The sequence below is a fragment of the Aedes aegypti genome, chromosome 3, assembly GCF_002204515.2.
Source record: "Aedes aegypti strain LVP_AGWG chromosome 3, AaegL5.0 Primary Assembly, whole genome shotgun sequence".
NCBI lineage: Eukaryota > Metazoa > Arthropoda > Insecta > Diptera > Culicidae > Aedes > Aedes aegypti.
The window spans coordinates 212742754-212766717 of NC_035109.1; the positions used below are offsets into that span (position 1 = coordinate 212742754).

Sequence of the window (23964 nt, forward strand, 5' to 3'; positions counted from 1 at the left end):
TTGGATTATCCTGCTGAATTCGGCTTTCAAAATATTGTCACGCATTTTGTGTAACAAACTGAGGCCGCTCAAGGAGTCCTGCGTCGGCGAAACTGTTATGGTGTTGCAGATAAGGTGTTAACCTCATTTTTGTCTTCTGGTCCAGCGTTACTTCCGAACAATTAAAAACTTGTGCTAGTTCAGCATGAACTAGCCGTATGCATGAACATGAATGACAACGATGCGTGCACCTCTAATTGTGAAGTGTTAATCATAGGAAATTTGAACTGATCGTAGAGTGTGGTCGATGGAAAATTCATCAGTGTTACATCGGTTTAACTGTGTTCATATGAATGTCTTTCACAGATGTATATTGGAGTTGGAAATAAATAAACATGGATATTATCAAATTATAATGTAGATTTATTGAAGCATTTTCGAGATATTTTAGTATAAAATAAATAAATAAAGAATACAACAAGATATTTTTACTAAACTCGTTTTTCACTAGCAAAATACAATGATTTTCAATCTGATGTACAACTTTACCTAACATATTAGACAAGACTACGAATATTCTCGCCATTACTAACCATTGCACAAGCGATTTTTTTTTCTTAAATTAAATCTGTCGAATTCTAAAGCGTACGGATTTTTTCAATCTTTTTAATAAAGGATGCAATATATACAAGGGCTTCGTAATGTTTGCGTTATGTGAAAAACGCCCAAAACGATAATTATGAAATACCTACTTCACAGAAAAATGAGAGCATATCCAGTTTGAATGAAATAAAACAATTATCCTAGACGTGCCAGTGTTGGATTATCCATGGATTAGCTCGCTGTTGTAATCTTCTTGATTTGTATAACGTTCGTTCCTAGATGTAAGCTAACGTGTGCCTGAAAATATAAATGTGGGAATTATCTGGAATTTGAAATGTTTGTCAATGGCTTAGCATACCTTCAAGTCGGAAGCGTTGTAGAATGATTTGTCACAGTGAGGACATTTTTGCTGTTTTTGCTTTTTATGTCGTTGCACGTGGATGTTCAATTGATAATTCGAACTGAACCGCTTGTCACACAGGGTGCATGCAAAGTTTTTCTAAGGAGAGAAATAAAAAGGGGATTGGTCTTACTTGTAAAACTCCACACACCATTTGTATTGTTACCTCGAAATGTGTTTGCCTATGTCGATATAAAATAGATTTCGATTTAAACTCCTTATGACATATCGAACATGTTGGTAGCTTATCCTCTTTCTGAAAATATAAAATGAAATAAAAAAAAATGTACCAATTGTACAGTGCAGTGTAGTACGTATGTAATGGCATTTTATTTGTTATTACTTATGATTTGGTATGTGAATGCCGTGGCGTTCAAAAGCATATTTTTCAAATGAGTACTCATTTCGTTTTGTCTTTTTATTATTCTTCTTCATTGTTTTATTTGTCTTTTTATTCTTCTTGTTCATCTTCATCATCATCATCTTCTACTACATTTTAATATATTTCAAACATTATATTCATTTCTTATATCAAGATGTTCTGTGCTGGACAACATTAGGATGATAGCTAATTTGGTAAAACTAAATTAAGCTTTTATTAACATCTTGTTAATAACATATTTCATTTCATTTGCAGCAGCAGTTAACATTTTAGCAGCAGGTTGATTTCACCTGCTTATAAAAGAGAAAAAAAGCTTTCAATTTACTTAACCTAACTTAACCTAAATATATAACAGATTATTCGTGACAATAGAGGATTGCAACGATTTTTGTCTGAAATTCTTAATAATTTACTTTGCAACTTGACACACTTCCAATGTACAGCATACAACATGGCTGCCCTGAATATTCGTTTGAAGATCAAGAGCTTGTTCTTAAGACAAAGTTTTGATTTTCTGTTAATAAAGGGATAAAGACATTTTATATATTTGTTAAATTTGGCTTGAATGCCCTTAATGTGATTTTTGAAAGATATTTTTTTATCTTGCATGAGCCCTTGATACTTAACTTCATCTGACCAATTTATTGGAACCCCTCTCATCGTGACAACATGTTAACTTGATAGTTTCAAATAAAGAACTTTTGGTTTATGTGCAAATATTATTAGTTGAATTTTGGAAGCATTAGGAGAAATCTTCCGTTTTCTGTAAGTATGGAGAAAAAATATCCAAACTTTTTTGCAATCTACTACAGATTACACGCAGGCTTCGTCCTTTAACGGAGAGACCTGTGTCATCCACAAACAAAAAAAAATGACATAACTCAGGTAAGTCAGATGTGAAAATGTTGTTCAATTTCGATTCCAATATGCTGCCTAGAGGAACACCAGCCCTTACAGAAAGTCTTTCAAACTTAACCTGGAGTGTACGATTTGACAGATAACTTTGGATTATTCTAACAATGTATGTTGGAAAATTAGTTTTTTTTTTTATTTTTCAATCAAGCCTTCGTGCCAAACACTGTCGAATGCTTTTTCTATGTCTAGAAGAGCAAGACCAGTAGAATAGCCTTCATTTGTTGGAACGAAATTTGTTACCCTTGAAAGTTGATGAATGGTCCAATGTCCATGGCGGTATACGAACTGATCATTGGCAAAAAATAAATTTTCATTGATGATGGTCCAAAGTTGGTACAACCTTAGCATTTTTCCATTTGTCAGGAAAATATGCTAATTGAAAACATTTGTTAAAAATATCAACTAAGAATAATAAGCTACTTTCTGGAAGTTTCTTGATGAGGATGTAGAAAATTCCATCATTGCCAGGAGCTTTCACATTTTTGATTTTTTTTTTAATAATAGTTCTCACTTCTTCCAAATCAGTCTTCCAAGAATTTTCGATTACGTTCTCTTGATTGAGAATATTTTCAAAAACCTGAGTAACTTGATTTTCTATTGGACTAGACTACAAGACACTGAAGATGGCCAGTAACGGTTTGACTAAAGTGATTTTTCTGACGATTTTTTATAAATGACAGAACTAAACATATTGAAGGAATAGCTTCATGGTATTTTCAGCAAAGTTGTAGATTTCAACGAGATGAACAAGTTTGCTGAAGACAGTTTTTGTGTAGGGCTATCAGATTTTGAGATAAAAAGTTTTGAATTTTTCGTCGAAAATTACTCTTTAGTTAAACCGTTATTACTTATAAACTCGTGATTGGAAAAAATATTCAAAAATATATGTTAAAATTCAAGTTATTTCCGATGTTCTGTGAAAATTTCATTCGAATCGGTCCATATATATAACTGAGATCTAGCTTACCAAAGTTGGTCATTTTGTATGGAAAATCGAAAAAGTTGCAAATGTTTTGTTTAATAATGTATGTTTTTAACTGTCAGAAAATTAAACAGCTCGTCCTTTTTGTGGAGTTTAGATTATCAACGAGAAAGGATTCACCCTCCACGCGATGCTCACACAACTTACCCAGCCAAGTATCGAATCGCAAGTGAGGCAGAGTGTGAATGCATCTAATGTGTAAGTGACAGTATTGTGTTAGTCATGGATACCAACATTGACAATGAGGGACCGCATCACAGAAGAACGTCTAAAACCGATTGCTGTGATCAACCCTCATGTCACTTATTAACGCAGTGGATTCTGTATCCCACACTCTTTACCATTCAAAGAACGAGCATTCCAATTGAATCCAATAACAATTTGATTAATTAATTTTACATCACGCAGATAATTAACAGCTATTCAAAATAATAAATATTTGTATTGTTTTCAATAACCATTTTTAATTTGTTGCAATTCAAAAATGCGTTGGAACAACAATATTTTTCATCACAATAAATCAAAAATATTGTTGAATTGAATAGGACCGATCCTAAGTAGAAATTTGTTGAAACAACAAAAGAAAATCATTACGTTAATAAAAGTTTTATTGTTTCAATTCCCTTCACTGTTGGTTCAATATACCATGCGTATAGCATGAAAACGGTCCTGCCATTTTGGTTTTCATTTGAAACGACAAGAAAGTGGAAATATTCATTCGGTGCGTTGTATTAAATTAAAGTGAAAAATGTGCAAAAACTGCTGTGTAAGGAGTTCAGGTCGTTGCTTTTTTATTACTGTTTCAGAGTATCCATAATCCATAATCGAAGCTGTTTTTGGTAAGTTTCAGCCATTCTTTATAAAATGGTTTTTTCCACTAATGCATTCTAAATTATTGCAGTCAATTCAGCAAGTTTCATAAACTTCCTACGTAAGAAAAAATAAAGTAGGCTATTCAGAATGATTATCGTTGTTTATTTTATAACAAGAAAAAAAAAACAAAGAGTTAAGGGTGTAGCATACCCTAATACACAAATGTCATATATGCAAAGTCAAACTGTAATAAAATTTACTCACCAATAACAAAGCAACGACCGTGCGCAAAAACGCATAGTTATGCAATTGTAAACAACACATCTGGAAGTCATTAACCACCAAGGCGCACCGTTCTATCGACTCTCTCTCTACCTCTACTTGTGTGGCGCGAGGGCCGATAGCCCGCAGCGCGGAGGATTCAAATTACAAAGCCATGGGCACTTGAAGCAAATAACCCAAAAGAATCGATAATGCAAGGATAGGCAATTTTGGCTATTTGTCACTCCAGTCGTCTCCTTTACATATCTATACCACTCTTTCAGACACATGCATTGTATTGTATTTGACAGGGTATAAAAACCCTAGAACTTTCAGACAATAAAGGATTCTTTTGATTTAGCTCGACCCAATTGGATGTTATCCAATCTTGGCTATCGACCACTACGTTGAAGACTCCAATGCGACCCACTTGGTGAATACCAGGATGGCTATCGCACCGTAATTAAAGTAAGTCCGTCGCGTTTGCACCGTAGTCGTGTTCGTTAAGTGAAAACTGGAATAAACCAGGAAATGGCGACCGTTCCGATCGAACCTGATGAATAAACTTAGTGATAAGTGCATATAGTGAAACCCAATAGTTGAAGATGGGTAAAACAAGTTCGAAGTCAGACGTAGTGCATAATGCGGACCCTCAAGTACGAATAATCAACAACCAAGAATATCATGCTGAAATGTTACAGCAGCACGAAACACTAATTTATTTGATCCTGGGCATAGTGGCTACTCAGTTACTATTGACTCTGTACTTCATGCTGAAGAAACGCGAGCGCAATCGAGCGTTCAAATTGGCCAAAAGTGTGAACAATTTGGCAGAAGCGTGAGTGATAGAAAATTTAAAAAACAGAAAAGCCAGTGGAAAAAACACAACAAATCTGATCAGTGTACCTGTGCCATTCATGCAAGGAGAACTGCAATGAAAAAGTGTGAACTAAAACCTACAAAATGGCAACTCTTAATTTGCTAAAATCAGTGCTTGAGCAATTGGATATTGCCAGGGAAAGGTGCATGGAAGTTGAATTTGCAGTGAATGCTAACGTTAAGAAACTATTGCAAATCTTATCAGATCAAGGACTGTTACAATTAGTGATCTGTAATAACGAACAAATCATAGTGAAAGTGAACAAAGAGGCATCAAGTTTTAGTGCATTGTCACAACTAATCACAGTAAGAAGAACAAACTTGTTACAAATAGCTACAAAGCTGGTGCCGACTGTGATGGGTAATTTACTCATTTTTACAAGGATGGGAGTTATGTCCCACCACGAAGCTTTACACCAACGTATGGGAGGTCAAATAATTGGAATGGCTTTCTGACCACCAGTGATCGTGTTAGATAGAAGCTGTGACCATAATTGCGACCGCCCACGTTTGTTTTATTCTACACACCGGGCGTTAAGTGCAAATATTCACGAGACAACACGAATTACCCGAAGCAGTGAAATTGAGTGCCAGTGCGTGAGGATTACCAACGAGACGAACCCTGATGAAGTAGTTTTGTGTGCCGCCCCATGCCGACTGATACGACGACTGATGCAGTTAAATAACATTTCGCTGCCAGATGTACCAATCAAGCTGTAACATAATACAAAGGTATGAACATAACTGAAAATAGATTTATTATTGATGAGGGCATGAAAAGTTTGAATAATATCCTGAGGAATTTAAATAAAGCGCCCAATAGAAAATATAGGCAATTTACATTAAAGCAAAAATTGAACCATGCAAAATTAAATTACGGGCGAATTACAGATGCCTTAGCTAAAATTGAAACGGTGATAGAGGAGTCAGAATTATTATTTTTAACTAAGGGAGCTCGACAAGTTTACAGTGACATACATATTTTAATATCAACCAAGCTTGAATTCGCTGCAATACATGAAATCAGCATATTCTCATTAGGTTATGCAATTCTTTTTATCAACAAATTAAAAAGTAAAATTAGTCCGAAGATGGCAAAAGTAGATATTAAAACTGGTGCCACACTTATTCATGTGTATGATGGTAACCCAACAAATTTAGATACATTCCTGGATTCGGTTGCACTTTTCGCAGACCTCGTTGATAACGATAACGCAGCCGCATCACAAGATGTTAAAAATTCTGCTAAAGCCACCGCACTTCGATTTATAAAAACCCGACTAACAGAAGCTGCTAGGCAAGCAATTCCAGAAAATGCGACTCTCGATCAATTGATCGACGCATTAAAGGCAAACTGTTCGCCGAAAACCACAGCTGATAACGTTTTAGCAAAGCTAAAAAGTACAAGGCAATCAACTTCCGCAGAGGCTTTCTGTACAGAAGTAGAGAAGCTCACCCAAGAGTTGAAGACTATCTACATTAGGAATAGAATTCCAGCAGATGTGGGAACCCAAATGGCCACCAAAAGTGGAGTTGACGCACTAATTGCCGGTACGAAAAATTCGGAAACAAAAACAATATTACGCGCAGGAACGTTTACTAAAATAAACGATGCGATTCAAAAATTACATGAGAATGATGCAACACAAAAGGTTCAGGGATCTCATTCGGAAGATAGAGCTAAATCTTCAAACGGTATTCAAGCACAAATGTTTATGGCTAACAGGAACCAATACCGAGGCCGTGGACGAGGTAGTAATCTTAACTACGGACGAGGAAACTATAATTCTTACAACAGATATGGAGGCAATTGGCGAAATAATAATTTCAATCATCCACAACATTACCAACCGCGTTTCCAAAATACGAGAGGGCAAGGGAACTATCGGGGTCAATGGAACCATAGAGGACGACCATCGATTTACCTTATGCAACCTAATCTACAAATGATGAACCAATCGGTTCAGCAACAACCTCTAGCTCAACAAATGCAACAAAATACTCAACAATCAATTATGCCAAATCAAAATTTGCAAAATAATCAAACACAAATGCCAAACCAACATTTTTTAGGCACACCGTTTGGACGGTAGGCACTATAAATGCAGCCGTCTCTAATTACGTAAATTTATCTTTAGATTTATCAGACACTCGATGTACCTTCATAATAGATACTGGTGCTGATATATCTATTATAAAGGCAAATAAGGTGAAATCTACTCAAATTTACTATCCAAACGAGAAATGTATTATTTCAGGAATTGGTCATAACGGAATTTCGTCACTAGGTAGCACTTTTGCTAAAATATCTATTGAAAACGTATCAGTAGAACAGAAATTCCATATAGTAGAAAATGATTTTCCAATTCCAACAGATGGAATCATTGGAAGAGATTTTTTAACTAAATATCATTGCAAAATTGACTATGAACCATGGTTGTTATCCTTTACGATAGACCAAGTACAGATTTCAATACCAATAGAAGATAATTTTCAGAAAATGTTGTTTCTACCATCTCGTCATGAAGTTACTCGATATATACCAGGAATGCAGTTACAAGAAGATATGGTTGTATATTAAAAAGAAATTCAACCTGGAATATTTTGTGGCAATACAATAATATCAGCCAAAGAACCCATATTCAAATTTATTAATACTACAAATGACGTAGCTTATATCGCATATGCAACTTTCAAACCAAAAATGCAACCGCTTAAAAATTTTCATGTCTGTAAACCCAAGAAGGCTAACAAAACTCAATCAGAACGACGAGCAAAAATCTTGTCAGAAGTCAATATGCATGAAATTCCCACTTACGCGAGAAATGATTTTGAAAAATTAATAACTGAATATGAAGACACTTTTTGTCTGCCCGATGAAATTTTAACATTCAACAATTTTTACAAACAGAACATTAACTTAAACGACAATGTTCCTGTGTACATTCCAAATTATAAAACAATTTATTCGCAAGGAGAAGAAATGGAAAGGCAAGTTCAAAAGATGCTACAAGAGGACATTATTGAACCTTCTGTGTCATCTTATAACTCGCCAATACTACTAGTACCGAAGAAATCAGAAAACAATGATAAAAAATGGCGTTTGGTAGTAGACTTTCGTCAACTAAACAAAAGAGTTCTACCAGATAAATTCCCTTTACCAAGAATTGATAGCATTTTAGATCAGCTTGGTAGAGCTAGATATTTCAGCACTTTGGATTTGATGTCTGGTTTCCATCAAATCCCCTTAGAAGAAAATTCAAGAAAGTTTACAGCATTTTCGACAAATTCTGGTCATTATCAATTTAAACGACTACCATTTGGATTAAACATTAGCCCGAATAGTTTTCAAAGAATGATGACCATCGCTATGGCTGGGTTAACCCCAGAGCGTGCATTTGTCTATATAGATGATATTGTGGTAATTGGATGTTCTTTGAATCACCATTTGCAAAATTTAAGATCAGTTTTCGAACGATTGAGAAAATACGAATTAAAATTAAACATTTCGAAATGTAAATTTTTCAGAACGGAGGTTACATATTTGGGCCATAAGTTAACGGATAAAGGAATAATACCTGATGAATCAAAATATGAAACAATCAAGAATTACCCTATTCCTAAAAATGCCGACGATGTGCGAAGATTCGTTGCTTTCTGCAACTACTATCGCAAATTCGTCGAAAATTTTTCACAAATCGCATATCCTTTGAATCAACTTCTTAAAAAGAATACTAAATTTAATTGGACTTCGGAATGCCAACATGCATTTAATCTTTTACGTCATAATTTAATGTCTCCTAGGATATTACAGTATCCCGATTTCTCTAAAGAATTTACATTAACGACAGACGCATCCGATATAGGTTGCGGAGCTGTCTTGTCACAGGCTACAGAAGCAGGAGACCAACCAATAGCTTTCGCTAGTAAAACCTTTACACAAGCAGAGAAAAATAAACCGACCATACTTAAAGAATTGTTAGCCATACATTGGGCGATAAATTATTTTAAACCGTACCTGTATGGTAAACGATTCACCATCAGAACCGATCATAGACCACTTGTCTACCTTTTTGGGATGAAAAATCCTACCTCAAAGCTGACAAGAATCAGAATTGAATTAGAAGAATTTGATTTTGATGTTGTATATATTAAGGGTAAGGAAAATGTAGCAGCTGACGCATTATCACGTATAGTTACTACATCAGATATGTTAAAAGCAGTAGATGTACTAGTTGTAAATACTAGATCTATGACAAAGAAAAATATCATTAGCAATAATAAGAAAAATATAAATGAAAACACAGAGATTGATCACCTCTTGTGCTATGAAATTGAAAATCCCTATGAAGCAAGAAAATTAATGAAACTGTCGACAGAAATAGAAAACAAATTTAAAATTTAAAATATTGAAGAAAGATAACAAAACACTTCACGCACAAGTGCACGAAGATGTCAGAAATGGAAGTCACGCATTAGTGCATGCTCTTCCAAAAATTGAAAAAATTACAAAGGGATTCAAAACGAGGAAAATAGCAATGTCTGCAGATGACTACATATTTAAAATGGTACCGTAAAACGGGGTAACTTTGATAGTTTTTTCGAAGAAAACTTGAATATTTATGCATGTTGTTTCAAAAAATTTTAATTCATATTTTTAAAACAAGTACTGGTATCCTAACTATCGATTCCAGTCAATAGATTTCCAAAAGATTTATTCTTAATGGATATATAATTTTTCATATAATCGAAAGTCGGTTTTCTGTTTTGGGGTAACTTTGATAATGAAGCATCACTCGAACAAAATTGAATGAATAACGTACATTTGTAGGGCGTTGCATATCTTTAGGCGTTTAACGCTATATGGAAATTTCTGACTTAGATTACAAAAATGGCCCCAGTTTGTAAAAATAGTATTCGCTAATAGTTTTAAGACCGAATTCGAGTTCTACTATAACTAGGCTGTCAAGTATAAGTGACGAATTCATTATGACTTCATCAAATAGTGATCGTAGAAGCGATTGTTTGAGAGCATTTCAAAATTGCTAAAATCTTATAAATTTTCCATATTTGCATATAAATCCTCAAATGTACTTGATTCCAACGGAAATAGCTTTAACATGAAGTGTCATACTAATACTCTTTACTTTTGCATTCGTTTTGCTTAACAGATTAATAGGAACTTTGTTATTTCGTTTGGTATGTTGAGAGTCTCGCATTATCAAAGTTACCCGCATTATCAAAGTTACCCCGTTTTACGGTACCAATCAATTTATTCAAACTAATGGTAAATAAAACATTAAAGGATTTACAAATAATTATTTTTAAAGAACCAATCTTCATAAACAACATAGATGATATTAGGAATATTCTAACTAATCATCATAATACCCCTATTGGAGGTCACGTAGGACAGCATCGTCTGTACCTCAGACTCCGTGGAAAATACAAATGGCATAATATGAAAAATTCTATTGTTCAATTCGTCAAGGCCTGCGAATTGTGCAAAAGAAATAAAATATTGAAGCACACTATACAACCAATGGTGATAACAACAACACCGTCCAAAGCATTCGAAGTAATTTCCATCGATACGGTAGGTCCACTACCTAGAACACCAAATAACAATCGTTACTGTATTACTATACAGTGCGACTTAACAAAATATATCAAAATTATTCCAATTCAAAATAAGGAGGCAAATACAATAGCAAGAGGTATAGTTCAAGAATTCATATTAACATATGGACACTTTACTGAAATGCGTTCTGATCAAGGTACCAAGTATAATAACGAAGTAATAGAACAGATCAGCAAAATTCTTGAAATCAAGCAAACATTCTCAACCCCATATCACCCTCAATCAATTGGATCATTAGAAAGGAATCACAGGTGTTTGAACGAATACCTGCGATCGTTTACTAATGAACATCAAACTGATTGGGATGACTGGATTAAATTTTACTAATTCGCGTACAATACAACACCCCACACCGAACATGGTTTCACACCGTTTGAGTTAATTTTCGGAAAAAAGGCAAACCTTCCACAGGATATTATACAAACCAGTAATGAACCAATATACAATTTTGATTTATATAAGAACGAATTAACATATAAATTACGTAAATCACAAGCAATAGCAAAGGAGAAATTAATTATACAAAAACACCAAAGAAAAAAACAATTTGACAACAATATTAATCCACTACCGATTTCAATCAATGATACAGTATATCTGAAAAACGAAAATAGAAGAAAATTAGATTCGTTTTATATTGGACTTTATCAAGTAATATCAATTAGCGAGCCAAACTGTGAAATAAAACATGTCAATTCTGGAAAATCTTTAACAGTACACAAAAACAGACTAATAAGAGCATAATTAAGAAGAGCTTAATTTTAAGTAAGAGTTCCACCGAGCCTAACCTCTAACAAAAAATAGTAAAAATAAAAAAATAAGTAAATAGATGAGGTAGGTGAATGTTCCGAGCTTCAAAGCTACGGAGAGAAAAATTCGGTTAGAACTATAGTAGAATTAAGTACCAACATTGTAAAAAAAAAAATATATATATATAATCATTTGTAAGAGTCAACTGGAGAGACATTTCTTTTAGAATAATTTCATTACATTACATTATTCTCCCAAAGGGGGATGGTGTAGCATACCCTAATACACAAATGTCATATATGCAAAGTCAAACTGTAATAAAATTTACTCACCAATAACAAAGCAACGACCGTGCGCAAAAACGCATAGTTATGCAATTGTAAACAACACATCTGGAAGTCATTAACCACCAAGGCGCACCGTTCTATCGACTCTCTCTCTACCTCTACTTGTGTGGCGCGAGGGCCGATAGCCCGCAGCGCGGAGGATTCAAATTACAAAGCCATGGGCACTTGAAGCAAATAACCCAAAAGAATCGATAATGCAAGGATAGGCAATTTTGGCTATTTGTCACTCCAGTCGTCTCCTTTACATATCTATACCACTCTTTCAGACACATGCATTGTATTGTATTTGACAGGGTATAAAAACCCTAGAACTTTCAGACAATAAAGGATTCTTTTGATTTAGCTCGACCCAATTGGATGTTATCCAATCTTGGCTATCGACCACTACGTTGAAGACTCCAATGCGACCCACTTGGTGAATACCAGGATGGCTATCGCACCGTAATTAAAGTAAGTCCGTCGCGTTTGCACCGTAGTCGTGTTCGTTAAGTGAAAACTGGAATAAACCAGGAAAAGGGGACTGAGATTAACAAAAATGAGTTTTTATTTCAAACAAAACATTATCACATCAAAAAACAGTGTAATTTTGTTTCAAAAACTGTAGGTTTTATTTTAATGCAGATAATTGTTGTTTCAAAGGAAAAGAAAGTTGAAACAAAAAATATTTTTGTTGCCCCGCATTGAATTTTTGAACCAAATTACGAGTTGTTTTCGAAACAATGACAGGCAATTATGAGCCGGCAAATAATACAGATATATTGTTGTAATGATACAGAATATATTTAATATTAAAATTGTTTTCTCTGCGTGATAAACTTGGACTGCTTCAGTCATAGTGGTGGTTTTGAACATTGCATCAATCATTTAATCATTTGATTCAATTGTTCAGTTAGAAAAATAAAATCAGAGGGAGACATATTACTTGAAGTAGGAACATTATGTGATGATTTTCCGTTAGGATTTTCGGTAGACGAAAAGGCTGGTTTTTTTTTCATTTGATTTGAAACATTTATACTCGTAGTATGAAAAGGGGAGGAGTTTAAATTACCTGCCACGATATCGGCATAGGATTTCCCTTTGGATAGATCTATTCAAAATCAAAAGATTCGAATGGCTACCCGGCGAAATAAAATTAGTTTGTGAATGAGCATGATTATAATCATCCTGATGGGTATGATTCTTAATCAAGCAATCGTTAACTGAAAAATGAGCATTGTTCGATACTCTTCCATGGGAATTCCGGAAACGAAAAACATGACCGTTCATCTGCCTGGCACAAGCCTCGACGGCTCGCCTACGCGAAGGGCAATCCCAAAAGTTTAACTTATGGTGGCCCCCGCAATTTACGCATACAAACCTTGTTGTATCATCCTTCATAGGACAGACGTACGAAGAACCTCCACAAATCATGCATTTAGCATCCATGCGACAATGTTTTGTACCAAAAGTGGGAGCTGGCACCGACGGCACTGAGTGGGGTTCTAGAAATTTCCTTTAGGTTTCTGGAAATGTTCCCATGTCACACGGACATCGAGCATAAGTCTTGCTTTTTCTAAAGCTTCAATACTATTTAGATCTTTTTTGTTGAAGTGAACTAAACTTTCCGAAGATTGCCAGATTGGGTTCTCTTTTTCATAGTGATTACCTAGACTGGGGAAAATCCAAGTAAATCATTTATTTCATTTCTGATCTCTTCAGGTGACTTATAGTCACTTGAGAGACCTTTCAAAACAACTTTGAACAAACGTTCAGTTTTGTCGTCATAAGTAAAAAAGAATTGTGCTTCTTCTCTTCAAGATGTTTGAGAAGAAGTTCACTATCTTTAAGGGTTTCCGGCAAAACGCGACAGTCTCTTTTTTTTGCGATTTGGAAGGAAAACTTGATTCCGATTTGGAAGGAACCTTGAGACCTTGACACTCTTTGCTTCCTCACTTGAATCAAAGAGCCTGGGCTAGAGACTGCTTTGATTTGGTGTTCGGAAAATTTGTCTAGAGCATTGAACTGATTGCTTATTTCGATGCAATTATCAACACTATCACCCTTGGAAGAAAGCGCACATGCCGAAGAAACGTCCTTTCTTAAGAAAGTTAAGAAGTACGTCCAACGCGAGCAGAGTTTGGATTGCAACTGAACAAATAATGATGTGACTAACCAAATCAAGGAATATCTGTATATCTTATTTGGAGCAGCTCAAATAAAAGTTGATTTTAAAGGGTGTCCACGATGAAATTGCCATACACAAAATTGTTTCGCAAAATTCGAGTTTTCATCCGATTGCCATCAAATTTTCAGGAATTGAAAAATAACTAATAACCTCCTTTTTACCATTTTAATCTTATTTTATTTACAGTTCATACGCAAATGCCCGCACCTTGGCCTTAACCCCGGCCATAAGATTCTGCACAACCTGTGTATCAACCGTTTTTTGCATGTAAACCCATACTTTCTTCAGTTCCTCGACTGTCTTCACTACCTTAGGTCGTTTAAGAAGGTGCTGCTTCATAATCGCCCAGTACTTCTCGATGGGGCGGAGCTCCGGAGTGTTGGGAGGGTTGAACATTTACGGCACGAAATTGACCTTATTGTCCGCATACCACTTCAACACGTCCTTGGAGTAGTGGCATGAGGTCAAATCCGGCCAGAAGATCGTTGGGACGTTGTGGGCCTTCAGGAGAGGAAGCAGCCGCTTCTGGAGGCACGCTTTCATCGTGTCCTGGGTCACGAAAGGTGCACTCCGCTTCCCGCACGTGCGGATGGCTTGCCATACTAGGAATTTCTTCGCAAATTTGGACATCTTCTGAGTGCGCACATGCTCCGGAACGCTGAACTTATCCTTGGCCGTGAAAAACAGGTTGCCGGGGATCTGTTTGAAGCCAGCCTTCACATATATTTCGTCGTCCATGATGCAGCATTCAACTTTCGTCAGCATGTTGAGGTACAACTTCCTGGCACAGGTTTTGGCGGACTTCTTCTGCTTCTCGTCGCGATTAGGGGCCTTTTGTACCTTGAACGTTTGAAGCCCAGTCTTAGTTTTGGCCTTCTGGACAAAACTTCGGCTTAGGTGCAGGTTCTTAGCCACATCCCGAACGTTCGGGTTTCGGTTGTGATTTTTGGTGTTGTACGGGATCCTTTTTCTTCACTTCTGGACTTCCGATCGGTGGTCAATCGTTCCTCGAACCGCTTAATCACTCGCGACACCATGGAATTCGCGATTCCCAACGTTTTAGCTATGGAACGATGCGAGGGATCCTTATTCTCGTGATGAATGCGCAAGATTTTATCACGCACGAGCTGTTCTTTCGACTCCATTTCCGCGAGTTTTGATCACAGGACTTTAAAACTTGCAGGATGTAAAAAATGCACTATGAACTAATTCCACCCAAATTTTCATTAAATTCTACCCAACGGTTAAAAAGTTAGAGCAATTTCATAGTGCGGCAATTTCATCGCGGACACCCTTTAAGTACTGGGTTTTATCACTTTAGAATTGCGAGCTCTCTTTCTCCCTTCTCCTTTATGGATTTACGTCCCACCTGGGACGACCTGTTGAATGCATTTTAAACTTTCTTTCTAGCGTTACGTCCTCACTAGGACTAGGACCGAATGCTTTTCAGCTTAGTATTCGTATGAGCAATTCCACAGTTAACAACTGAGAGCTGTCTTTGCCAACTGACCATTTTTACATGTGTATATAGTATGGCAGGTATGAATATACTCTATGCCCTGAAAAGTCGAGAAAATTTCCGCATCCCTTTCCGGGCATTTACACTTTAAACCAATCAATTTTCAGAAGGAGTTGAAGACTATTGAAACCACCGGAGCACTGAAAACGAGTCTTTTTTCGGAGCTTGCACAAGATACGTTTTTATCGTTCGGTGGCTAGAAACCAAAAAAACGGACAAATATCGGCTTGTTTATTTCGAAGGCATTTACTATAAAAACATTCATAGTAAATGCACTCACGGAACAAAATTCTGTGGTAAAAATAACTATTTTAGCTGACTACGCCCATTCTTGAAACTAGCATGGAAATTCAGACCAATTTACTATGTTTACGGTACACCTCACCGCATTACTGGTACATTTGACAGAAAAAATTTACAACAATCTTATTCCGACTACAGACATGGTAAAATCAAGCGCATTTCTGGTCTGCTGGAAATTGCCGGTGCGAGCGCTTAAGCTAACCCCCACCCGCCCCTTTCATCGTTATGAAATATGTGAATAGCCCTTCACATGCTGAAAAAGAGATTTTTTTTTCTTTCTTTATTATTGAGACTATCAGCCCTAGGCTGGTTCATCTCATATTGATAGAAGAAAGAGATTAATATGTAATTATAGAAATATTTACGCTACCTCGTGTGTTTTCATGTGCATCCGTAACATTCCTGGTCCTCTGAAGCTTTTATGGCAAATTTCGCACTCGGGCTGTTTCTTGCAATTGGCCTAAAGAAACAAATTCTTAACAAATCTTGCAAATATTTCAAAAACATATAAATTTTACCTTCAACCAGTTTGAATGCGATGACATGTGTGTTTGTAGCCATTTCGGTTGACTGAACTCCTTGCGACATAAATTACACACATACCGTCCAGGACTGGGACAAGACGTCTGGTGGGCCATGAACTCCGCTGAAGAGATATCCGATAAAAGGCATGTAGGCTTCTGAGATATGTTGTAATATATACCTAGTTGTTTCTCCTCGTCATCTGATTCGCAATCTGATAGGTAAAACGTCTCCTCAATTTCCACTTGTTGCTGTTCTTCCTCATCTTCTTCTTCGTCCTCTTCTTCCTCGTCCTCGGGATGTTCTTCTTCGATAAATTCTTCGTTATCCATTTGACTATCTTCTTGTTCGCCGCAGTCGGAGTCCTGGTGGTCATCTTTCAGATGAGATTCTTCAGATTCGTCTTCTTGCTGTTCCTCTTGTTGCAGCTGATGATGAAGCTGCTGTTGGTGGGCCTGTTGTTGTTGCTGTTGGTGGTGATGATGCTGTTGTTGTTGCTGCTGCTGGTGCTGTTGAATGGCATGTTGTGCAATTTGGTGATGCAGTGTTGCAGAAGGTGCTGCTACCATCAGTGGGACGGATTGGACGGGGTTGACAGATAATACTAGAGAATAAAAATTAAGGTTTGAAATTATATTTGAATGAGAAATGAATGGAACAAACATATATATTAACTAAGACTGATAAGCTACTTTCTGGAAATTTCTTGGATCAAAGTATGAGAATATAATGAACACTAATTTTATATATTGCGAATCTTTTGAAATTTTTCCATTCTGCGATAGCCGCCAAGTTCTACCGCAGCTGTCAAAGTTCTACCGCAGGTTTGAGAATCATTATATCATTGAACGAAACCATGTACCGTAAAGTGCCCTAATTCAGCGCATTGCCTAATTCCGCGCATTTCATACAAAATTATTTACATATGGAAATACACATCAATACTGCAGCAACTTTTAACGCCATTTGATGCTACTTTGATTTAGAATAAGTTTGAATTACAAATAAAAGCAAATAGAGCAATTTTTCGCGGCGTAAAAAAATAATCAGTGGAGGCCCGTCTGAGTAGACGCCATTTTTTCAATTTCCTTAGCGTCCGTGCTAAGACTGTAGGACACAAACAAACGTGATTTCTATATTGAAAATGTTTCGTTATTTATGCAATATTCTATGAAACTACTTGCTACAGATGTGTTTCATGAGGCTTCTATGAAATCTTATCAAATATTAGCATAATTATTGAGATTTATCCCAAAAAGTATTGCGCGGCATTAGGGCACGTCATTTTTCATAAGTCCCTAATTCCGCGCACTGCTATTTACAGAACAACAAACAAGTAAAACATGCTATGTTGGTCTTCACAGCTGAATATTTATCTGAGGAAGTATTTTCATGCATAAATACGTTTCGCAAACAACCGGAATATCGGGAAAGCCCACTTACAGGAAAACTAGCGGCCGTTCAGAAACCACGTGGTCATTCATGGTGGGAGGAAAAGTTTGTCCAAAACCAAGGTCCATAAACATTTGTTATTGCATGAACAGTGCAGAATACGAATATACAGACTTAAATTATTTTACAGGAATCCGTGAAATTCAACGTAATACCAACAGCTGAAAATTTCGGTGAAATAAATTAACGGAGTATGGTAATTTTTTACAGTTTTCGGTAAAATTTTACCGCAATCCGTTGAATTTCGACGGAATTACGGTGTTTTATTTTACCGGACTGATCAGCTGTTGAGATTACGGTGAAATTCATGGATTACGGTAAAATAATTTAAGTGTGTAGAGGTAGTCGGGGCGATTTCGCCAAACTGCCTATTTTTTGAAATTTCTTCTGGAATAACATGCAACCCCAAAGCTGACAAGGAAAAGGAAAAAATATCAACGTCTCCGCAGTCGCGAAACGTCCAAATGCTGAAAAATTGAAAAGTATTGTTTGAATACAAATAAACTGAATAAACGGTTATAAAATCCTCAGTGTTCGGAGCAGTTTTTCCAAAGCTGCTGATAAATCTAAACATAAGACTATAGTTATTTCAAATGTCTGCAACTTTTTCTGGCATAAAATTTCACTTCAAAGGCTTTTTATGTTTCGGTGTGATGCAATCGCAATTGCATATTTGCTGGGATGTTCATGTGAGGGTTTGATTGATTGATTGATACAAACACAGAGGAATAAGTAAAAAACTCAGCAACGACAGAATAAGAAGACCGTCTTCGCGAGTCTCGTCTCAGGAAAAGACTATAACAAATGTTTATCCTTATTTCATGTGATAGTCAAAAAATTATAAAAAGTCTACGTTACGGATCATACAAAACTTTACTTTTTTTTCATACAAAAAGTGTTGTGGAGGGGGGTAGGGGGTTTAAAATGTTCAATTTCAGCGTTACGTAATGAATGGATGCTGCCTTATACAAAATTAATGTTAATTTGATTGTTTTGCAAGTGCGCGGAATTAGGCATTCTTCTGCGCGGAATATGGAAAAGCGTTAAAAAAATGCGCGGAATTAGGCAATTTCAACGAGTGAACTATTTAAAAAAAAATCACAATTGTAACGTGTGAATACAGTCTAGTTTATATTTTTGCCATAATCTAAAATAGATTTGCTAGCGATCCACCCATAAAGCTTTTTTGTTGATGCAATACTAATTTTTAAGTAAGCATTTGAAATGTTTTATTCGTTAACTGCGCTGAATTACGGCACTTTACGGTAATCAAAGTATGCTAGTAGAGTTCAAAGTTTCGAAAAACAGCCGAAAACAACAGTCATCAGCGTGGTTTCCAAGGTATCATCGCAGCCGATCGATGATGCTTTGTGAAAGTCAGTAATGTGACTGCTGCGGTAGCTTTCTGCTCAACCGTAGAACGGAAAGTTATCTCTGAAATTGCAATACCTATCTTACCATTATTTTCGTCATAATACTGCTGTTGCTCGGCCATATCTGGTTGAACAATGATTTCACAGCGATCATCTGCCGTCCGTTGAATTTGCAGAATTTGCGGATGTGGCGCTCCGTGGGTAATCATCTGTATCGTGTTGTTCGGTCCTTGGATGAACTGTCCTATTTGGGCCGCGTGATACTGTGGGGCTTGAATGATCTGTTGCCCGGTAGCTGTTGTAAGCAAATGGCCAGCATTGATAATTTGAGCTCCGGTACCCAGTAGATGCGCATTGGTAAGTATCATCGTCGGAGGTGGAGCAGCTTCCGCTATCGTTGGGATGTCTGCCCGTTGGATATGAATTTCTTGAATCTGAGGAGCCTTTAAAAAGAGACAGGGAAAAATTGTATTTTCCTAGTACGATCTTATACTATATTTATATGATAAATGGGAGAGCAGTGTTAAATGAGGCAATTGTAGAGGCATGCTAAATGAGATTACAGTCGACATCTCGATATCGACGGGATCATCGAGATAGGGAGAGATCGAGACAAAGATGTGAAGAACGGTATGTGTGTAATTTATTAAATGAATACGCTACGTTGTCAATTCAATTTGTTTGCTTCGCGGACGACATGGATATTATTGGGAGAAAATTTGAAACGGTGGCAGATTTGTTCACCCGCCTGAAACGCGAAGCAACAAGAGTCGGGCTAATGGTGAATGCGTCGAAAACAAAATACATGCTGGTTGGCGGAACTGAGCGCGACAGGGCCCGCCTAGGAAGCAGTGTTACGATAGACGGGGATACCTTCGAGGTGGTGGACGAGTTCGTCTACCTCGGATCCTTGTTGACGGCTGACAACAATGTTAGTCGGGAAATACGAAGGCGCATCATCAGCGGAAGTCGTGCCTACTATGGGCTCCAGAAGAAACTGCGGTCAAGAAAGATTCACCCCCGCACCAAATGCACGATGTACAAAACGCTCATAAGACCGGTAGTCCTCTATGGGCATGAAGCGTGGACTATGCTCGAGGAGGACTTGCAAGCTCTTGGGGTTTTCGAACGCCGAGTGCTAAGGACGATCTTCGGCGGCGTGCAGGAGAACGGCGTGTGGCGGCGAAGGATGAACCACGAGCTCGCTCAACTCTACGGCGAACCCAGTATCGTGAAGGTAGCTAAAGCTGGAAGGATACGCTGGGCAGGGCATGTTGCAAGAATGCCAGACAACAACCCTGTAAAGATGGTGTTCGCCACGAATCCGGTCGGAACAAGAAGGCGTGGGGCCCAGCGAGCTAGGTGGATTGACCAGTTACACCAGGACCTGGAGAGCGTGGGTCACAGACGAGGATGGAGAGAAGTGGCTATGAACCGAGGGAATTGGCGAAATATTGTTGACGAGGCTTTATCAAGATAATTGATGTAAAGCCAAATAAGTAAGTAAGTAGGGGAATTCGGGGTAAAACCGACACCCTAAGCTTATTGATAAAATTTGTGTACTTTTGCTTGTTAAACGAACCTAAAATTGTTGTTGAATCACATATTGGTTATAAATCTATCGATCCTTGTGATCGCTGGATGATATATTTAGGTTATATAGTGATTTAAATCAAATTAATATTTCATCATTTTTAGGTGAGACAATTGAGAGTGCGGGTGAGATCGACACCCTGTTGGGGTAAAACCGACACATGCACTTTGAGTAGAATTTATACGTTGAGAACATCATCATCACATGGCATATTAAAAAGAATGCTTTAAACATGACTTTCGACTTTTATGAACCCTTTCTTTAAATGATTATACACAAATTACGTAAATTATTGAGAAGACTCCAAAGATTCACTAAATATATGTGAAAATTTCAAATGTCCCATGCTAAGATTATAAAGTTGGGGTGAATACACATGGATATGATTATTTTGTGTTCATGGAATATTTACGAAGATGAAGTTGTGACGAATGATTGGTTTTTAAAATAAATACTGTTTTATTTTAACAAGACAGAAAAGTGTTATTATTTTTAGTTATTAAAAACTGTCGAACCTCATGGTTTGTAAATAAACAATAAAATTAATTTGTTTAATAAACAACCAGATTATTTATGTTCAAATTCTATAAATTTTTCAATATTTAATGAGAAAAATTTCTTCAAGCTTCATCAAATAAGTTTAAACGTGAAACATAGAAATATTATTTTTTAATACTTAATGATTGCTTGTGGCAAGTCATATAGTATCATATTTTAAATGTTAACAAGTTCGCCATCCATGAACTTCACTGGAATTCAAAAATAAAGACTCACATAAACTACAGAGGAAGTCTCCCGACAAGAAAGATTACCTGGAGCTAGATTATGAAGCAAAGAAAGGTGTCGATTTTACCCCAAATGAAAGTGTCGATCTTACCCCGAGTGGACATTTATTTTTCAATAGCGTTTTCAGCTGTCGAAAAACCAAAAATTAAATTCTTCTTCATGTTATATGAACGTAATAATAGTAAAGGATGATGTAGACGCAGAACAAATAATGACATTTTAAAAATTTCACATGTGAAATAGTTAAAGAATAACAGCGAAATATTGCAACTGCTGTTGCTTCTATGTTATCCAATATGACTTTGTTGTTTATTTTGGCAGATTATTGGTAGATTCAGTTGTAATGTCATCCAAAACACAACATTTCACAAGTTAAGGCCGGTTTGCTACTGACAAGAAAAGGAATCGCCTACCTTGATGCGTGGAAAATTTCTCCCAAGAAATGGTCAAGAAAATCACTTTTTTCTGATCGCAGTACGCAGTTGAGAAGAAATGTCACTTCAAAGGGGGCTCTCTGTAGGAAATTTCTTGACCCTTTCAGTCAAGGAATTTCTTTACTTTTCTTGAGCGAAACAGCATACTTAGCTTTAAGATAAAGCGTGGTGGAAACTGCATGAAAATCTGTTCAAAACATGAAAAATCAAAGGGTGTCGATCTTACCCACAGTGTCGGTTTTACCCTGATTTCCCCTACGCTACGTTGTCAGGAAAGTAGGAAAAATAATAAACAATCAGACGTCATTTCGTGTTCTACATTATTCATAATCGCGAAAATCTGGTCTAGTATCCTATGATATTGGGCATATGAAAATCACATCGAGAGATATCGATATTACGGAGAGGGAAATTGTGCAGAATGAAGGGACTGGAAAAATATTGACATAGGGAGGCTATCGAGATGTGGAGAATCAACTGTAGCTCCATTCAATTTTCCAGAGTTTGTAAATATAAAAGCCTACTTCCTGCTTTTTGAATCCATCGGCCCGAAAAAAGAGCGATTATGGGGCGGATTTCGCCCACTGTGCATTGATTTTCATACTCACTGTGTGAAGCTGTTGGATCTTTTGCGGTGCAATCTGCGGTCTCGGAACGTCGACCGTCACCGCTTCTTTGGGCATCTGCCCTTCCGTTACCACCGTTATGCCCTTAATGTACTGCCGCAAGGCAGTGTCCGATTTTTCCACTCGAGTTTTGAATGCATGGCATCGACTTACTTGATGAATGCATTGGATACAGATTTTGTCCGGCCAGCCGTCCAGTTGCTCAATCTACAATTTTAATAAGAAATTAGTTAAGGTATATTCTCCTAACCAAGCAAGAATAGCAACCTGTATCTTTGCGATTTCCATCAGCATTTCTGCTACCATTTCGCCAAACAGAGGACGCATTTCCTTTTTGATCGCTAAACATATCCGACAAATCTTATCCAGCTCCAAGTTTTTCAGAGTACCGAGCTCCATATCGAAGATCCGTTCTAAAATGGTATCAATTTTCGGCTCCTAATCAACAAACGTCTCCGTTTCAATGCTGCACAAACGCCAAATCCACTATCAACCGATAAAATTGAAAAAACTATCAAACTTTTGCTAGCTTGTAGAGAATTTTTAGATTTTCCTAGATGTAAACAAATTTCACGCAAAACAATCAACATTTAAAATATGGCGTCACGAAAATGCCAAACGGTATTGCGGTTTTATCCCAATTGTGGAACTTTGCAAAATACCTGCGCATTTAATCGAAGCACCGCAAACAAGCGATACAATTAGAATGTTCGAGTAAACGACGAAAATAAAAGGATAGTTCTACAAAAAATACATTACAGTTGTAATTTTCATAATACATATGATTATTTAATTATATTTTGAAAAAGAAACAGAAACAAACTCCGCATTAATCCGCTTTGATAAAATACATTTTTGATGCAATCGACAATATTTACGAATATCCAGAAAAGGATTCCGCCGAATGGCCGAAAAAGCTTTTTGTCGCCCAGAGAAAATTTTGCTTTGGCGAGATGGACCATCCTTGGTCTTAGCCTGAAATCAGCAAAAAAAAAAAATTTGCTTTCACACACTCAAAATAAGACGATGGACTTATCCACGGTCTTCTTTTATTGTCGACTTTCTTTTTCTTTTCCGCTGTAAATGTAAACACGGTCCACATAAAATGACATCCGGACCAACATCCAGTGAATTAATGTTCACCTGATGAACATTGAGTGGATGAATGTGCAGCGAAATTGCTCATTTTTTGTAAACACTGCCCGCAGTAAAGGTTTTCTTCCCGCTGGAAGTTGCTGC

The 23964-nt window shown here is 36.8% G+C and overlaps 1 protein-coding gene across 1 annotated transcript; it reads right to left on the minus strand.

Annotated features, from left to right (window-relative positions):
• Nucleotides 1–452: 452 nt before the first annotated feature.
• Nucleotides 453–23354, minus strand: LOC5570011 (chorion transcription factor Cf2). The gene is made up of 9 exons (XM_001658851.2): nt 22993–23354; nt 22708–22932; nt 19371–19728; nt 16642–17064; nt 16457–16584; nt 16309–16398; nt 1149–1238; nt 941–1081; nt 453–879 (listed from the first exon to the last, which is right to left on the minus strand). Exons 1-9 carry the CDS (start codon nt 23122–23124, stop codon nt 814–816), a joined length of 1653 nt encoding a protein of 550 aa, XP_001658901.1. The 5' UTR covers nt 23125–23354; the 3' UTR covers nt 453–813.
• Nucleotides 23355–23964: the final 610 nt, after the last annotated feature.

What these genes read in the sequence shown, in the direction of transcription:
- LOC5570011 (XM_001658851.2), bottom strand. Translation starts at nt 23,124, where the DNA reads ATGGAGCTCGGTACTCTGAAAAACTTGGAGCTGGATAAGATTTGTCGG. An exon ending in TGACGAGGAGAAACAACTAG is followed by an intron (nt 16,585 to 16,641) that starts GTATATATTACA and finishes ATATCTCTTCAG; the next exon opens with CGGAGTTCATGGCCCACCAG. An exon ending in ATAGGCAAACACATTTCGAG is followed by an intron (nt 1,082 to 1,148) that starts GTAACAATACAA and finishes TTCTCTCCTTAG; the next exon opens with AAAAACTTTGCATGCACCCT.